We start from the raw sequence: 15032 nt of genomic DNA on the forward strand, positions 1-15032 counted from the left end.
TTGGTGTTCATGCTAAATTACCTGGTATCCCAAGTTCTTTGTTTAAGCTCAAATCCATGCATTTCCATGAGATCCTTGCATGTGTGTGAAAGTGTCCCCTTACCCCAGTAGGCAGCTACCAGCACAAATGTGGCTGGAGCCTGGCACACACATTAGACACTACACATCTACACAAGCCACTGGCACAACAGAACTGAACAGCAGGAAGAAGGGTGCAGGGCATGGTCACCCCTTCTAAATACATGACAGACACCTGGTTCTAGAAGCCAGAGTGTAGTGGATTTAGTCACTTTGAAACACTTGGAAAGTGGCCACTCCACAGCCAGATCTGAAAAGGCACCTGTCCTGCCCTGCCTTCCTTCTGCTCAGTCACTGTCCCTCACCATGAGCCCTCCTGTGCCTTGGCACATCTCCCCACTGCCCACTTACACCCGTGCGGTCGTCACCCTTCAGAAGCCATGGGCCGTCGGTTGCAGAGCCCCTCTGACACCACGGTCCAGGGCTGCTCACAGTCCCTGTGTGAAATGGGACGGAAGCTGAACACCCGCCCATTCTCTGGATCATGGTGTGCCAGCCTTTGCTACATTAGTGCCTCAGATGTGGTTTAAGCTGTGTAGCTCAGGAGCGTGGGCGAGGTGTGCTGAGTATGCTCAGGGCAGACGTGTTGATTCCTGACCACAGACGTGGAGGACGGACTGCAGGAGAAGAGCCAGATCTATCTCCTGGGCTGGGAAGATGGTCCAGTAGAGAAAGTACTGGTATCACAAGTGTGAATTCTCACATGGATGCCGAATGTGTGTGGTGGCCTGCTGGGAACTGTGGTGCTCTGGAGGCAGAGATGTGGTCCCTGGGCAAGCTGGCCAGCTAAACTAACCAGGTTCAAGTGAGAGACCCTGTTCAGTATTAGAATGTACTCAGTGTGAAGCTACATACAGCCTCTGCATGCACACACAGGCACGAGACATGTGCATGCACACATTGCACACACAGGCACGAGACATGTGCATGCACACATTGCACACACAGGCACGAGACATGTGCATGCACACATTGCACACACAGGCACGAGACATGTGCATGCACACATTGCACACACAGGCACGAGACATGTGCATGCACACATTTTTTAAAAATCGGAATTGTCCATCTCAGCACATGGGGTCACTCTATGCTTTTCCCACCACTCCTCTCTCCTAACAATTTCTAGAATGTTCTTTGTGGCAAGACAGAGGTCATATTCTTTGTGCAGCAGCATAGTACTGTGTTCTGCTGCTGCCGCAGTTTACTGCTCAGTCTCTCGGAGAGAAATGTCAGGGTGCCCCCGCCCACGTCCAGGCGGTGCACTGAGCACAGTTGGGTTTGTCGAGCTTTTGTAGATGCAGATGGAGGCTGAAGGGTCTATGTCCTGGAAGTGGGATTACATGGTCAAAGCTAAATTCTATATAAATGTATAGAGTTGCTTTTTAAAAAGCAGGGCGAGGATGGGGGGATGGCTCAGATGAGAAATTACTTGCCACACAGATATGAGAACTTGAGGTTGACCCACAGAATCCAGGCAAAAAGCTGTGGAGTGACACCCAAAATTGTCCTGTGACCTATACATGCATACACACACAAACACATGTACACATGCATGCAGTACTCAAATGCATACATACATACATATATGTTGCTGTTGGGCCTTATCTGCCTCAGACATATACTAATACACATAGGCAAACACATGCACACATGCACATGTACACATACAGGCACATACATCTAATACATGTACACATGCATACATATGCACACACTCAAATACACACAGGCACACACACAACAAATACATGCATGCATACATACATACATATACAGTTGTGCATGCACATATACATACAGCAAGATAGAGATAACCAAGTATATTGCAATTCTTATAAACTATCTTAAAAACAGATTTGTGAGTTGGATGTGCTGGCACAGAGCTGTCATCTGGGCACTGGAGAGGCTGAGACAGGAGGTTAAGAGTTTGATACCAGGCTGGGCTACTTAGAGAGACGCTGTCTCCATACAAGACCAAAGAAGGCTGGAGAGAAGGCTCAGAAGTTCAAAGTGCACGGTGCTCTTTAAGAGGACCTGGGTTCTTTTTCCACAGCTCCCTATAACTCCAGCTCTAGGGGATCTGATGCTCTCTTCTGACCTCTGAGGGAACACATAAGATGATAGATAGACAGACAGACAGATACAGAGAGATAAATAGGTTTTGTTTTTTTTTTTTTCCTAGAACCATTATGGAGCATCAGTAACCATCTGTAGTGGCAGCTCATGTGGCAGTGGGTCACATAAGTCTCATGGTTTTGTGGCAGTGCCAAGTTTCAAATACTTTGTGTAGCACTCTGAGACTCTGTGGCTCTCACAGTGGCCTCTGCATTTGAAGTGATAGTTTATGAGTAACTGAAATCCTCAACCTCACGTTTGGCTCAACCTAACACCACCTTGCTGCCCAAAATTAGAGATTCAAAAACTGCCTTGTGCATGGGCCTGGAGAGATGGCTCAGTGGTTAAGAGCACATATACTGTTCTTCCTGAGAACCTAAGTTCAATTTCCAGTACCCACCTCAGGTAGCTTACAACTGCCTGTGACCCCAGCTCCGGAGGGTTCTCACACCTCTGACCTCTGTGGGCTCTTGTATTCATGTGCACATATCACACACATACACACACACACACACACACACTGAAATAATAAAATCTTTAGAACAAAAGTCTTGTGCCAAGTTTGCCATGCCTGTAATCCCAGCACTCGGGAAGCAGAAGCAGGTGGATCTCTGTGAGTTCGAGGCCAGTCTGTTCTACTCAGTAGCTGCAGGCCAGCCGAAAGCTACATAGTGAGACCCTGTCCCAGGGAAAAGACCAAACAAAACAACAACAACAACCCAGCCCTGTGTTAAGATGTGTTTGTTTTTTTTAATATGTGTTTTTGGTACCATCCTCCAGATGAGAAACTGAGGCTTACAAGTGAGGTTAGTCTGCGGAGTGTCCCGGACAATCTCAAGCAAACAGGGTTCTAATCCAACACTGGTCACTAGTCCTTACAGCACCCCTCTTTGTCTTATTCCCCATATGGGTTTCTTCCGTTCGTTAATTTGCATAGACATTCCCTGTCTCCTCTTTCCTCTCCCCTCCTCCTTGCTCTCTCCTTCTCCTCCTCTTTTCTCTCCTTCCTCTTCTCTCTGCCTTTCCCCATGAGCCTCTTTTACTCCATTTCTTTCCCTTGGTTAATGTCAGTGAAGGGAAGAGTAGAACTGTTTGCTCTCTGTTAATAGACTCACACCTCTTGACTAATGATCACAAACAGCGGGATGAATCTGTGGCCTAAGCCTTTTCTCATTCACAGATACTTGTCCCATTTCAAATCAGGTGATTCTGGGGGACTGCCAACCACTCATTCATCCAACAAGCATTCATTGAATGCCAACTATATGCAGCACCCCGTGAATGCCTACTGTATGCATGTGTATTGGCAGCGCCTCCTGTGTGGTGACATTTCAGGACTGAGGAGCTGCCATTCTAGTGGGTGAAACTGTTAGATCAAAGACAGTGAGCACAGACTATTTTACACTCAGTGTGACTCACGGACAGAACCGGGCTGCACACCAGTCCGATTTTCACTTTTCAGAACCTCAGTCAGTAAGACACTTGTCTTGACAGCATGAGGGTCTGAGCATGATTCCCAGGCAAGGTGCCCCATGCCTGTAACCTCAGCATTGTGGAGGCAGAGATGAGAATCCATGAGGCTAGCCTCACCTACTTGGGCAAGGCCAAGACCAGTAAGAGACCCTATCTCCAAAGAGGTGGACAATTGTCCGGATAAAGGATACCCATGGCTTCCCTCACCCAGCCATGCACACGAACATGCATACACACACATATTAAAGAAAACATGTAAATGTAGAGCACTTGAGATGGTGTGAGACAGACATGTGAGCTAAGGGCAGGGTCAAGGGTCACAGACCATCCAAGGGTCAGGTGGAAATCCTCCCAAGCCCAGAGGAACAACCAGGACAAAATCCCAGCAGCAGGACCTGGTCCTTGGGAGCCACACTGAAGCTGTGCATTGGGGAAAGGGAAGTGAAGGCCAGAGAGGGAACCGAGGAAGCCAGGGTGCCGACAGGCTTCACAGAACAACGGACTGCTGGTTCTCCAAGCTGGGGCAGTATTGAGAGTGGATGGGGAAAGGATGCCCCCAAAAAGTAACAGCAGTTGGGAATCAATGTGTTGACAAGTGTAAACTGGGCCTCTGGCCTCCCTCAGGGTCACTGCCAAACCTTGGCTCTTCATGGTCAAATCCACCTCATCTTATCTCAGAAACCATGGAGTTGATTGTTTTCTCAAATTGAGGTGTTTTGTTTTTTTGGTTTTTTGTTTTTCTTTTTCCTTACATCTTCTCTGGCTTTTCTTTTTTTTTTTTTTTTTTTTTTTTTTCTTTTTTTTTTCCTGAATGAGCCAGGCTGAAGGAAAACAGAGGAAAATAAACCATACGGCAGAGGTACCTCAGGATTTCTCTGGGACTTAGCCTGAAGAGTATTTACCGAGTGCTCACTAAGTGCCAGGCACCATGCTAGGACTCAGCACTGCTCATGAGTCAGAATCCTCCAGCTCTTGGGGGCCACTGGTTTTCACATGAGATGGACACCGAGCGCGGCCAGAAGTGACCTGAGTTAAAAACGGGGAAGCCATTTTGCTGCGTGCCTGTGTGCTGTGGTGCTGTTAACCTTTCCTCGGGAAATAAACAGAGGTCTGTTCACTCCAGATAGAGAACCTAGGAGAAGCCAAAGGATCCATTCAACCAGAGTCCAGTTTGGCAAACCAGCACATTTACGGGGCTTACTCAGGAGTCTGGGTGTGGAGAAACTCACAGAAACAAGAATGAGGGGGATTACTTACAGGGCCCAAGAACATGACATGATAGTGAGTATTGTCAACTTCACCGGACCTGGAATTACCTAGAGACCCACCTCTAGGCACACCTGGGAGGGACGGCCTTTGTTTTTTGCTTTGTTTTGTTTTGTTTTTACAAGACAGGATTTCTCTGTGTAGCCCTGGCTGTCCTGGAACTCACTCTGTAGACCAGGCTGGCCTTGAACTCGCAGAGATCCTCCTGCCTCTGCCTCCCAGCTCAGGGTGGGAGGGGGAAACTATCTTGATGATATTCTCTGAGGGAGAAAACCTCAGTAACTACCAAGGGGAATAAACCATTCCTAGGCTGGGATCCTGCACTGTATAAAAAGGGGAAACAAAGCCAGACGCAGCCCCTGCCGCTCTGCTTCCTGACTGCGGGGTGGCAGCTGCTCTTGCCTTGACTTCCCCACATTGAGGGACTGGACACTGAACTTGGAGGGAAATACTTTCCCCTTGGGGTGCTTTTGTCAGGAGGTTTTTTTTTTTATCACAGTGCTATTCACATACAACATGTTTTCCAAAACAGTGCTGTGTTGAGGATGGTCCCAACTGAGAAGCTGATAGTGGGGGTGCTGGCCTCCTCGAGGGCTTCACCACTGGGTGAACTCAAACCCGGAAAGACTGTCACTCAGAGGCTACGTGAGGAAGCAGGGCACTGGGGCTTTGTCTCTAAAAAATATGTCCTTTCCTTGCCCCTTCCTCCCACAAGCTGAGTGACTTAAAACAGCAGAAATGTGGCCTGCCCTCACTCTGGAGCTGTCAGCAGGCCATGACCCTCAGACACCTGTAGGGAATCCTTCCTGTCTCTTCCTCACTGACAGGCTTCTTCCCGCCTTCCCCTTCCTGTTGCCCCTTCCTTCTCTGCCTCCTTATGAAAGGACACAGGATTAGGGCCTGCCCTGATGGTTTGGGCATCACTCCCAGGAGACTCGGAACCACAAGCCAGTGAGTATGTGGGTTTGCCTCTCTGCACTTCAGCTTTCCCACCTGAGGACAAATGGTTGTACACTCCTTCTTGGAATTCACAAGAGGATTTTAGTCAGTTTCAATAAGCCAAAAGTCCACGACTGTCACACAGGCCTGGTCAGGGACTCAGTGTGGACAGCTGCAACTGAGTCAGAGCGCCTTACCACCCCTCCACCAGCCCGTGTCCCCTATGAGCCACCCCACGTGGCAGCCCAGAGCCCTTCTTCTAGCTTGCTGCTGCTGGCGCTGTCTCCCAGAACTATATTTAGCCTGAGGAACTCGAACGAGAAGCTCTCAGCTCCACGGTACCAAGAGGAACGCAGAGCCATGTTGCCTTCTGTCCCGCATATTCCAGGGACTCTTTCTTCAGAGTCCTTCAGAGCAAAGCACTGGGATGCCAGGCTTGGCAGAACAGGCTGTGGACTAGGGTCTTGGACATTCATTTTCTTCAGAATCCTGTCTGCGTCCATGATTAAAAGTGACTTTTTGTTTTAATTATTTGAGTAAATACATTAACAATAGATGTATCTAATTATTTTCCCATGTTGCAGAAGATGGAACTCAGCGTCTGACGCAGGCCAGTGTTCTTCTAAGTACTCCCAGCCCTGTCTTAACTTTGTTACTTTTTAGACAGGGTCTCACTATTTGGTCTGGCTTGCCTGGAATTCTCTGTGTAGACCAGGCTGGGATTAAAGGCAGGTGGTTAGTTTTTGAGACAGTTTGTGCTGCCTAGGTTGACCTTGCACTCTTAGGCTCAAGTCATCCTTCATCAGCTTCCAGTGTAGCTGGGGTCACAGGTACCTTCACATCATAGTTAGCCTTTTCTTTGCGTTCATGCTACAGAGTGTATCATGCTGTTGTGTGACACTGTTCATGGAGAGCTGTAAACAAACATCTACCCACTTCAGCTAGGGAACCAAAGTCCAGACACCACCAAAGTCCAGTTTGGTGAACAAGTAAGTTTTACTGGGGTTACTTACAGGAGTGTGGATGAGGGGTTACTTAAAGGAACAAAATGACTCAAAGACAGCTGTACCACCAAAACCCACCTCAACGATGGTGACAGTTTATAAAAGCTGGAGACCTCAAATGTACTACTGCACCTGCAGCCAGGTCAACAGGTAGAAAACTCTCTCAGATGGCTCAGTGATCTGAATCTCTCCCAAGTGACTTGTCTGATCTCTGCTTCTTCCAGACAGCTCAGTGTGCCTGCGAGTCTGTCCACAGCCCTTATGTACACTTGGGGGAGAGAGGGGCCCAGTGAATCTGGTCGGTTTCTGGGGCTTCCTAACGCTTTTGAGTTGTTTACTTCCTAAAGTTAAGGAGCTTCCCTGCAAGGTGGAATGTTCCACCTCCCCTCAAAACATCCTGTGTCTATCATGAAACTTCCCTCTGAAGTGGCTGGTTTTGTCTTAGAAGAATATACAACATGTCGGAGTCACACATGCATGTTGTCTGTGTGTGGAAAGTTTCACTTGCTGTTGTTCTTCGGGCTCTTATGGTATCCCGTCATCAGACAAAATTCCACACCTGTACACTGCCTCCTGCTGATAATGTTCTAGATTGTCCGCAGCTTGGGGCATTCTTCTGGTGGTCAGTGTGAGCATTCTTGTGCATGGGTGGATGTACATAGCTTCAATTTCCATTGCCATCAGGGAGTGGCATAGCTAGGGCTTGCTGATACACCCATCAGTTTGAGTAGAAACTGTTAGTTCTCAGAGTGCTCTGTCCTCTCAAAATTTATGTTATCTTGGTGTACTGGTGCCTAGCTGTCACCCCAGGCAGCAAGATCAAGGATTAGAGGTCAGCCTGGACTCCATTATGATACTCTTCCTGAGAAAACAAACAGATCTGGGTGTGTGACTCAGTTCTAGAGTACTTGTGTCACATGCACAAGACACTAGATTTCATCCCCAGCACCACAAAAACAAAAGCAAACAATGACAACAAGCCATAGTGAAAATCTTACTACCACCCCAGTAGCTCAGAATGTGTCTTGATTTGGAAATAGTCACTGCACATGTAATTCATTACATTGGGGTCAGTAGATGCTAAACCAGTATGACTGATGTCTTTTTGAAAAGGGTAAATACAGCCACAGACACACATAGGAAGCAGGCTATGTTAAGATGAAGGCAGAGTTGGAACTGGGTGACACAAGATGGCCAGAAAAGTACCAGATGCCTGGAGAGAGACAGGAAACAGATCCTCTCCCAGCCTTCAGAAAAACCAACCATACCCACAAATTGACCTTAAAATTCCACTCTACAGACCTGTGAGATAAATTTCCATTTTTAAAGTCATCCAATTTGTGACTTTTGTTACAGCAGCCACAGGACCTGAAAGTTCCAGTTGGTCCTCAGCCTCACCAGTGACAGTGATGTCAGTCTTTCTCATTTTAGCTATCCTCCTATAATATTTGTGCTTACTTATAAAGATGAGCTTTTAAAACCACACTTAATGGCTTTCCCAAGTGCTACAGGTGATCAACCACTGGGAGGATCCACCATCCCTAGACTGTAGGAGAATCTTCTCTAGGACACAGGTCAGGTCCACAGCTTTGGATATTCAAAACCCACATCTGGCACTCTGTGACTCTAGGCTGGTTGTTTGTCTCTCTGTCTTCATTCCATGTAAAAAATGCACATGGTGATTACACAGGGCCTCTTGAAGAGGAGACAAGTGAATTAATATAAGTGATATATTTAGAGGAGGACAGGCACATAGTAAATGCTCACTTAGTGCTCATACCACTCATTCCCTACAGCCAACTCTCCTTTTCCCTCTCATCCACCTCCTTCCCTCCCTTCTTCATCCTCTTCATTTTCTGTCTTCATCTTCTTTTCCTCTCATTCTCCTCTTTCAGTTTTCTGTTCTCCATTTCAAGAGTGTTCTATCTGTGACTCCTCCCCCCTGCAGAATTAGCTGGGCACTTCCTAGAGATGGTTTTGTGTTGTTCTGATTCTCATCACATTCAGGAGTGGAGGAGATACTTGAGGAATAGGCTTGTGGTTCTGAATTCACCGGACCATGAGACTCTGTAGCCACGTGCATCCTCTAAGGGGAAATGGTGACTGTGTAAAGACAAGTGTTGGATCTAGGGATCATTCCTGTCTGCATTTCAGTGGTGTGCGTGTGTGTATGAGTGTGCATGTGTGCGTGCGTGCACGTGTGTGTGTGTGTGTGTGTGTGTGTCTGTGTATGTGTGTGCATGCGTGTGTGTGTGTGTGTGTGTGTGTGTGTGTGTGTGTGTGTGCGCGCACACGCTTCCTTCTCATTTCAGACTCAGGTTCAAAATCCTCTTAGGCATCACCTCAGCTCTCAGACATCTTGAGAGCTGTGTGTGACATGAGAGAGCTTTGTTCCCTGGTGGTACCTTGGTGATACTCCCCACCATCTAAACTTTACTCTTTGTCCCTCACTTGGCTTCCAGAGTACCAGGACTCCACAAGAACATTTGAGACAAAATCACGGAAGTGAAGCTAACCCTGTTCCTCTTCCTCTGTCCCACCTGGGCCTCCCATTTCACATGGTTTCCCTCTTTGCACTCTGCAGAGCAACGATGCCTCAGGGAACACTTGGAACTGGTTGTACTTCATTCCCCTCATCATCATCGGCTCCTTTTTTATGCTGAACCTCGTGCTGGGTGTGCTGTCTGGGTAAGTCTCTGCTACTCCACCCTCCATCCCACCCTTCCTAATGAATAGACTCCTTTCTGGTCTTCAGTCACTAGCAGGCCAGCTGCATGGATTGTATACTGCTAGGGTCAACCAATGAGGAAACTTACAAATTTTATAAAATCAATACTATGGGGGACTGGAGAGATGCTCAGGGTTTGAGAACACTCGCTGCTCTTCCAGAGGACCCGGGTTCAGGTCACGGCACCCACATGGCAGCTGAGAGCTGTCTGTAGCTTCAGATTTGGGAAATTCAACACACTCTTCTGGCCTCTGTGGGTACTATATACCTGTGGTGCACAGACATACATTCAGACAAAGTATCAATACACATAAAATAAAAATAAATAAATATGAGAAAGAATAATTTAAAAAAAAAACCAATACTTGGGGTTTCTTCTTTCATGATAATAATCACAGTACACAAACCATGTGTGGTGGCACAAGTTTGTGATCCCAGCATAGGCAGCCAAGGCAAGAGGATCATGAGCTCCAAGTTGTCCCAGGCTTTAGAACAAAACACTACCTCAAAAAAAATAAGAGGTAGAGAAATGGCTCAGTAGTTAAGAGCACTAGCTGTTTTTCCAAAGGACCTAGGTTAACCCAGATGGACATTAACAACCATCTTTAACTCTAGTTCCAGGGAATTAAACAACTTCTTTTGACCTCTAGTTACCAGGCACATACATAGTACACAGGCATACATGCAAGCAAAACACCCATACACATAAAATGCAAATAAAATAAATATTTAAAAAAATAAATAAAATAAATAGCAAGCTATGAAGCTATGGGTGTTGACTCACACACATAATCCCAGCACTCAGGAAGTTGAGACAGAAGAATTGCCTCAAATTTACTTCATAGTCAGTTCCAGGCCAAACGGGGTTACAGAGTGAGACTCTGTGTCATAAAAACCAAACAATGACAACAATATATATAATCCAAACATTCATTTTCCTTGGGACTGGAGGGAGGGCCCTGCAGTCAAGCTTGCATACTGATAGGCTGGTTATGTTGATGCATGTCTTTGATCCCAGTACTCTGGAGGCAAAAGCAAGTAGATCTCTGAGAGTTCAAGGCCAGACTGGAACACATAATGGGACCCTGTCTCAAAAAAGGAGGGGCTGGAGAGAGAAGTCAGCAGTTAAGGACATGGGCTTGGTTCCCATCACCTATATGACCCACAGCCGTCCAGAAACAGTTCCCAGAGATCTGATGCCCTATTCTGACCTCCTCCAGCACCAGGCACATACCTGATGCTCATACGTGCATGCAGGCAAAACACTAAGCTGGAACACTAAGAGCGATTACTGCTGTTGCAGAGGACCCAAGTTCAGTGTCCAGTGTCCACACTGGACAGCTTGGTTACCTGTAGCTCCAGCTGTAAGGAGTCTGACTCCAAGGGCATCTGCACAAGCCTAGTATACACACACACACACACACACACACACACACACACACACACACACGTAAATAAGTATGTTAAATGCATCCTTCTAATACAATGGTCCCCAAATCCCAAAATTGCTTTAATTAATAAAAAAAATTTAATTATAAATAGACTTTGTATTTCTCACCAAAGAAGTGTGGGAGCTCCTAATGTAGCTCCATGCTGCCAGTAGCAACCTTGGATTCTTCCAGGTTCCCACTCTGAGATCCTTACCTAAGGCTTCTGTTGGCAGATAGTTGATGTCTCAAGATGAGTGCCTGATACTCACAAGATGGCTTCCCTGTGACCCAGAGGAGGGAGGAGAGCCTGCCGACAGAAGGGGGCTGGATGGGTTAGCAGAGGACTCTGTGGGGAGGGATCAGATCCAGACGTGTGGGAACATTGGGAAGTGTGTGCACTGTCAGAAATAGCCAGCCCTGAAAGATTAGGATTGCCTCCTAGAGGACTGACTTCCGTGTTGAGAACCACTGCCCTTCACCGAACCCCCAAACACACATGGCTTCTTAAATTTTTTCCTAACAACAGAATCTGTTTTGGTTTTTTTTGGTGGGGGAGTCAAGAGAGTGGTGTTTTGTTTTTTGTTTTTTCAGTTAGTTTATTTTTTAAGACAGGGTCTCATGTAGCCTAGTCAAGGATGACCTTGAGTTTATGATTCTCCTGTCTCCATCTTCTGAGTGCTGTGATAACAGGCATGCACTACTATGCCCTGTTTATGGTGTGCTGGGGAGGGAACCCAGGACTCTGTGCATGATCAACAGGTGTTTACCAATCAAGTAACATCACCACCACCCTCTGGCTTGTGATTCTGCAGGGAGTTTGCCAAAGAAAGGGAACGTGTGGAGAACCGGAGGGCTTTTTTGAAGCTCAGGAGACAACAGCAGATTGAACGTGAGCTCAATGGATACATGGAGTGGATCTCAAAAGCAGGTGAGGTCCTTTCATCCTGGGGTCTAGGGATGAACATCTTGGGCCATGGACAACCCAGAGTCACACCTGCACTTTGAAGAAGCCTAGGGAGGGTGACCATGTGAGAAGAAAGCAGATCCAGATTGCTGGCCTCAGATTTCAGCAGTAAGAATCCACAGCAGAGCAGGGCCTGCTAGACACCCCTGTAGCCACCACAGTCACTCTTGCTGTGACAAGCACCATGACCAAAAGGCTGGACTTTAGCTTATACTTTACAGCCCGTCAAGTTGGAAGTTAAGGGCACATGCTCGAGGCAGAAACCTGGAGGCAGGAACTGAAGCAGAGGCCAGGGAGGAGTATGCAGGGACACTGGGTACTGGCTTGCTCTCCACACTGCAAAGCCCAGGGACCCAGGAGCTCCTCCATCCACAGGGTTGGGTGCCTTGGCAGTCCCTGCCTGGTACCAAAAACCTGAAATGTTTCTGGAGAGTCGCTTGTCCTCAGTCAGGGATGGGAGCCTGGAAATGCCAGCTCTGATGTCAGCGAAGGAATCAGCAGCAGCAAATGAAGAAAAGATTGACTCCTATGAGAGAGAAGGCCAGACAGCCTTCCTCCTGATACTCCTTTGTTATCTGGGCTGCTACCCTGTTCTTCCCACACCAATTCCTCAAGCGAGGCTTCCCACTCAAGTGATAATTGTGGCAAGTTGACATAGAAACCAACTGTCACGTGAGGCTAAGACAGGAAGATTATGTTTGAAGCTAACCTGGGCTATATAGTGAGACCTACCAAAAGGGGGGAAAAAAGCAAGGAAAGAAAAGCCACTTTGATGAAGTCTTTGTGTTTTTGAGACGGGGCCTCATGTAGCCCAGACTAGTCTCAAACTAGCCAAGGGGGCCTTGAACTCCTGGTCCTCCTGCTTTGCCTCACCCGGTTTACCCTGGTCATGTTTTAAACCAACATGGGCACATGTCCCATTGTCATCTCTTCTTAGCCCTGAACATCACCTGTGACTCAGTTGCCTTAACTGTTAAATGAAGCTAATGAGGGTGAAGTAATCCAGTGGCAATCTGGGTGATTGGCTTCAGGACCCCGTAGACACTAATATCAGCAGATGCCCTGCACAGAAAGTGACTGTTCTATCTGTACAACCTTTGCACCACCTCCTGTGGGCTCTTCTGACTCACAGTAACTTAGTGCCTAAGGTAGCTGTGTATTGTTAGGGAATGACAAGGAAAATGTCTGTAAACGTTAGGTATAGATATACTTGGGTTTTTGTTTGTTTCTTTCTTTCTTTCGTTTTGTTTTTTGGTTTTTTGTTTTAAGGTTTTGGTCTTTTGGTTGTTTGCTCTTTGGGGGCCCACCACCCAGCTGCCAAATAAATATGTGGCTTATTCTTACTTATGAATGCCCGACCTTAGCTTAGCTTGGCTTGTTTCTAGCCAGCTTTTCTAACTTAAATTAACCTGTTTCTCTTCTTCTACATTTCACCTCTGGGCTTTCTACCTTTCTTTGTTCTGTATGTCGTTCTTCCTTCTTACTCCATGACAGGTTGAGTGGCTGGGTGGCTGGGTGGCTGGGTAGCTGGGTAGCTGGCCCCTGGCATCCTCCTCTCCTCCTTTTCTCGCTCCTCTCTTCCCTTCCCTAGATTTCTCCTCCTATTTATTCTCTCTGCCTGGCAGCCCCACCTATCCCTCTCTCCTGCCTACCCATTGGCTGTTTAGCTCTTTATTAGACCAATCAGGTGTTTTAGGCAGGCACAGTAACACAGCTTGGCAGAGTTAAACAAATGCAATGATAAAAAAAATACACCACATCTTAACCGATTATTCTGAGACATATAGATGTGTTTTTGCCAAAGTGTTTCAGGTCTGTGTTGGGTTCAATCCATGGAGGCAGAACTCATGTCTGTGGTGAGCAGACCACCTGCCCACAGGGCTGTTGAGGATTCAATAAGACAACCAAGCTGAGATGCTCAGAGCAGCATGTGACAGTCAATAGGCCTATATTTATTTACCAGGCACCTGCTCTGTGCCATGCACCACTGTACACACTGAGAATGTGGCAAATCCCTGCTGCTGGCTAGTGAGAGGCACGGCTCCCCACCAAGAGCTAAGAAGGGAAACATGACCAGGCAGGATGGTACACATTTGTCACCTCAGCACTGGTCAGTGAAGCTGGAGGATCAGGAGTGTGAGGCCAGCCTGGGCTACACAGTGAGACCGTCTCACATACAGAATAGGGAGGAGAAAAGGCAAGGTGGCTGGTGGGGAACAGCTGGGGTCAGGTGGACAGCTGAGGTCGCCTTGACAGGAAGTGAAACGCGGCTCTAGGGATGCTGAGTAGGAGAGAGGTTGGAGAAGAGGGAGGAGCAAGTGCAGAGCCCCCCGGAGCAGAAAGAGAAAAACTGGTATCCCTGGAGAAGGGGGGGGGGGCAGGGGGCAGATGGAGCAGGGCTGAGGTGAGCCACTGTGCTGTGGTAACCCAGTGGTAGTTGTAACAAAGTACCTGAGGCAGACAGTGTCATGAAGAGGTGAGATGAACAGTTTCTGAGTATCTGTTACTTTCCCCTCGCTGTGATAAAAGCCATTTAAGGGAGAATGGGTTTATTTTGGCTCACATCTCCAGAGCGATAGTCTGTCATGGTGGGTAGACGTGGCAGCAGGAAGGGCAGGAGCAGGAGGCTGGCTGAGTACGTGACATTCACACTCAGCAAGCAAGCAGAACCAGAACAAGGTGTGGGGCTTGGCTATGAGCCTGAAGACCCACCCCCGGTGACTCACTTCCTCCATGGCAACCTTCCCAAACACTACCACCAACTGGGGACCAAGGGTTCAAATGTTTCACATCGGACCACAGAACTAAGGTTCAAGGTCATGGCTCCAAAGGGACTGACTCAGCCTGGTGACGACTCTAGATCTGTGGTGGACATGGTGGAGCTGGGACAGGCTTTCCCTGACAGCTGGTTTGTACAAAGAGCTCAGATGTCCCATGAGAGCCTTCTTAACTCCTTCCAAGGACTCACATCACGTAACTTAAGAAACTGCCTCTTAAAGTCCCTCCTCCCCAGAGCACTGTCCCACAGTGTG

At 47.6% G+C, this 15032-nt stretch overlaps 1 protein-coding gene across 17 annotated transcripts in view; it reads left to right on the forward strand.

Annotated features, from left to right (window-relative positions):
- The window catches only part of Cacna1a (calcium voltage-gated channel subunit alpha1 A), a 300508-nt gene that overhangs the window by 175107 nt on the left and 110369 nt on the right, over nt 1-15032 (forward strand). For all 17 annotated transcript variants that reach the window (XM_036186919.1, XM_036186915.1, XM_036186917.1 and 14 more), the window contains 2 exons: nt 9463-9566; nt 11849-11964. In XM_036186919.1, the coding sequence (XP_036042812.1) occupies nt 9463-9566; nt 11849-11964 (220 nt within the window). The remainder of the gene's footprint in view (nt 1-9462; nt 9567-11848; nt 11965-15032) is intronic.

The sequence above is a fragment of the Onychomys torridus genome, chromosome 5 (genome assembly GCF_903995425.1).
Source record: "Onychomys torridus chromosome 5, mOncTor1.1, whole genome shotgun sequence".
In the NCBI taxonomy this organism is placed as follows: domain Eukaryota; kingdom Metazoa; phylum Chordata; class Mammalia; order Rodentia; family Cricetidae; genus Onychomys; species Onychomys torridus.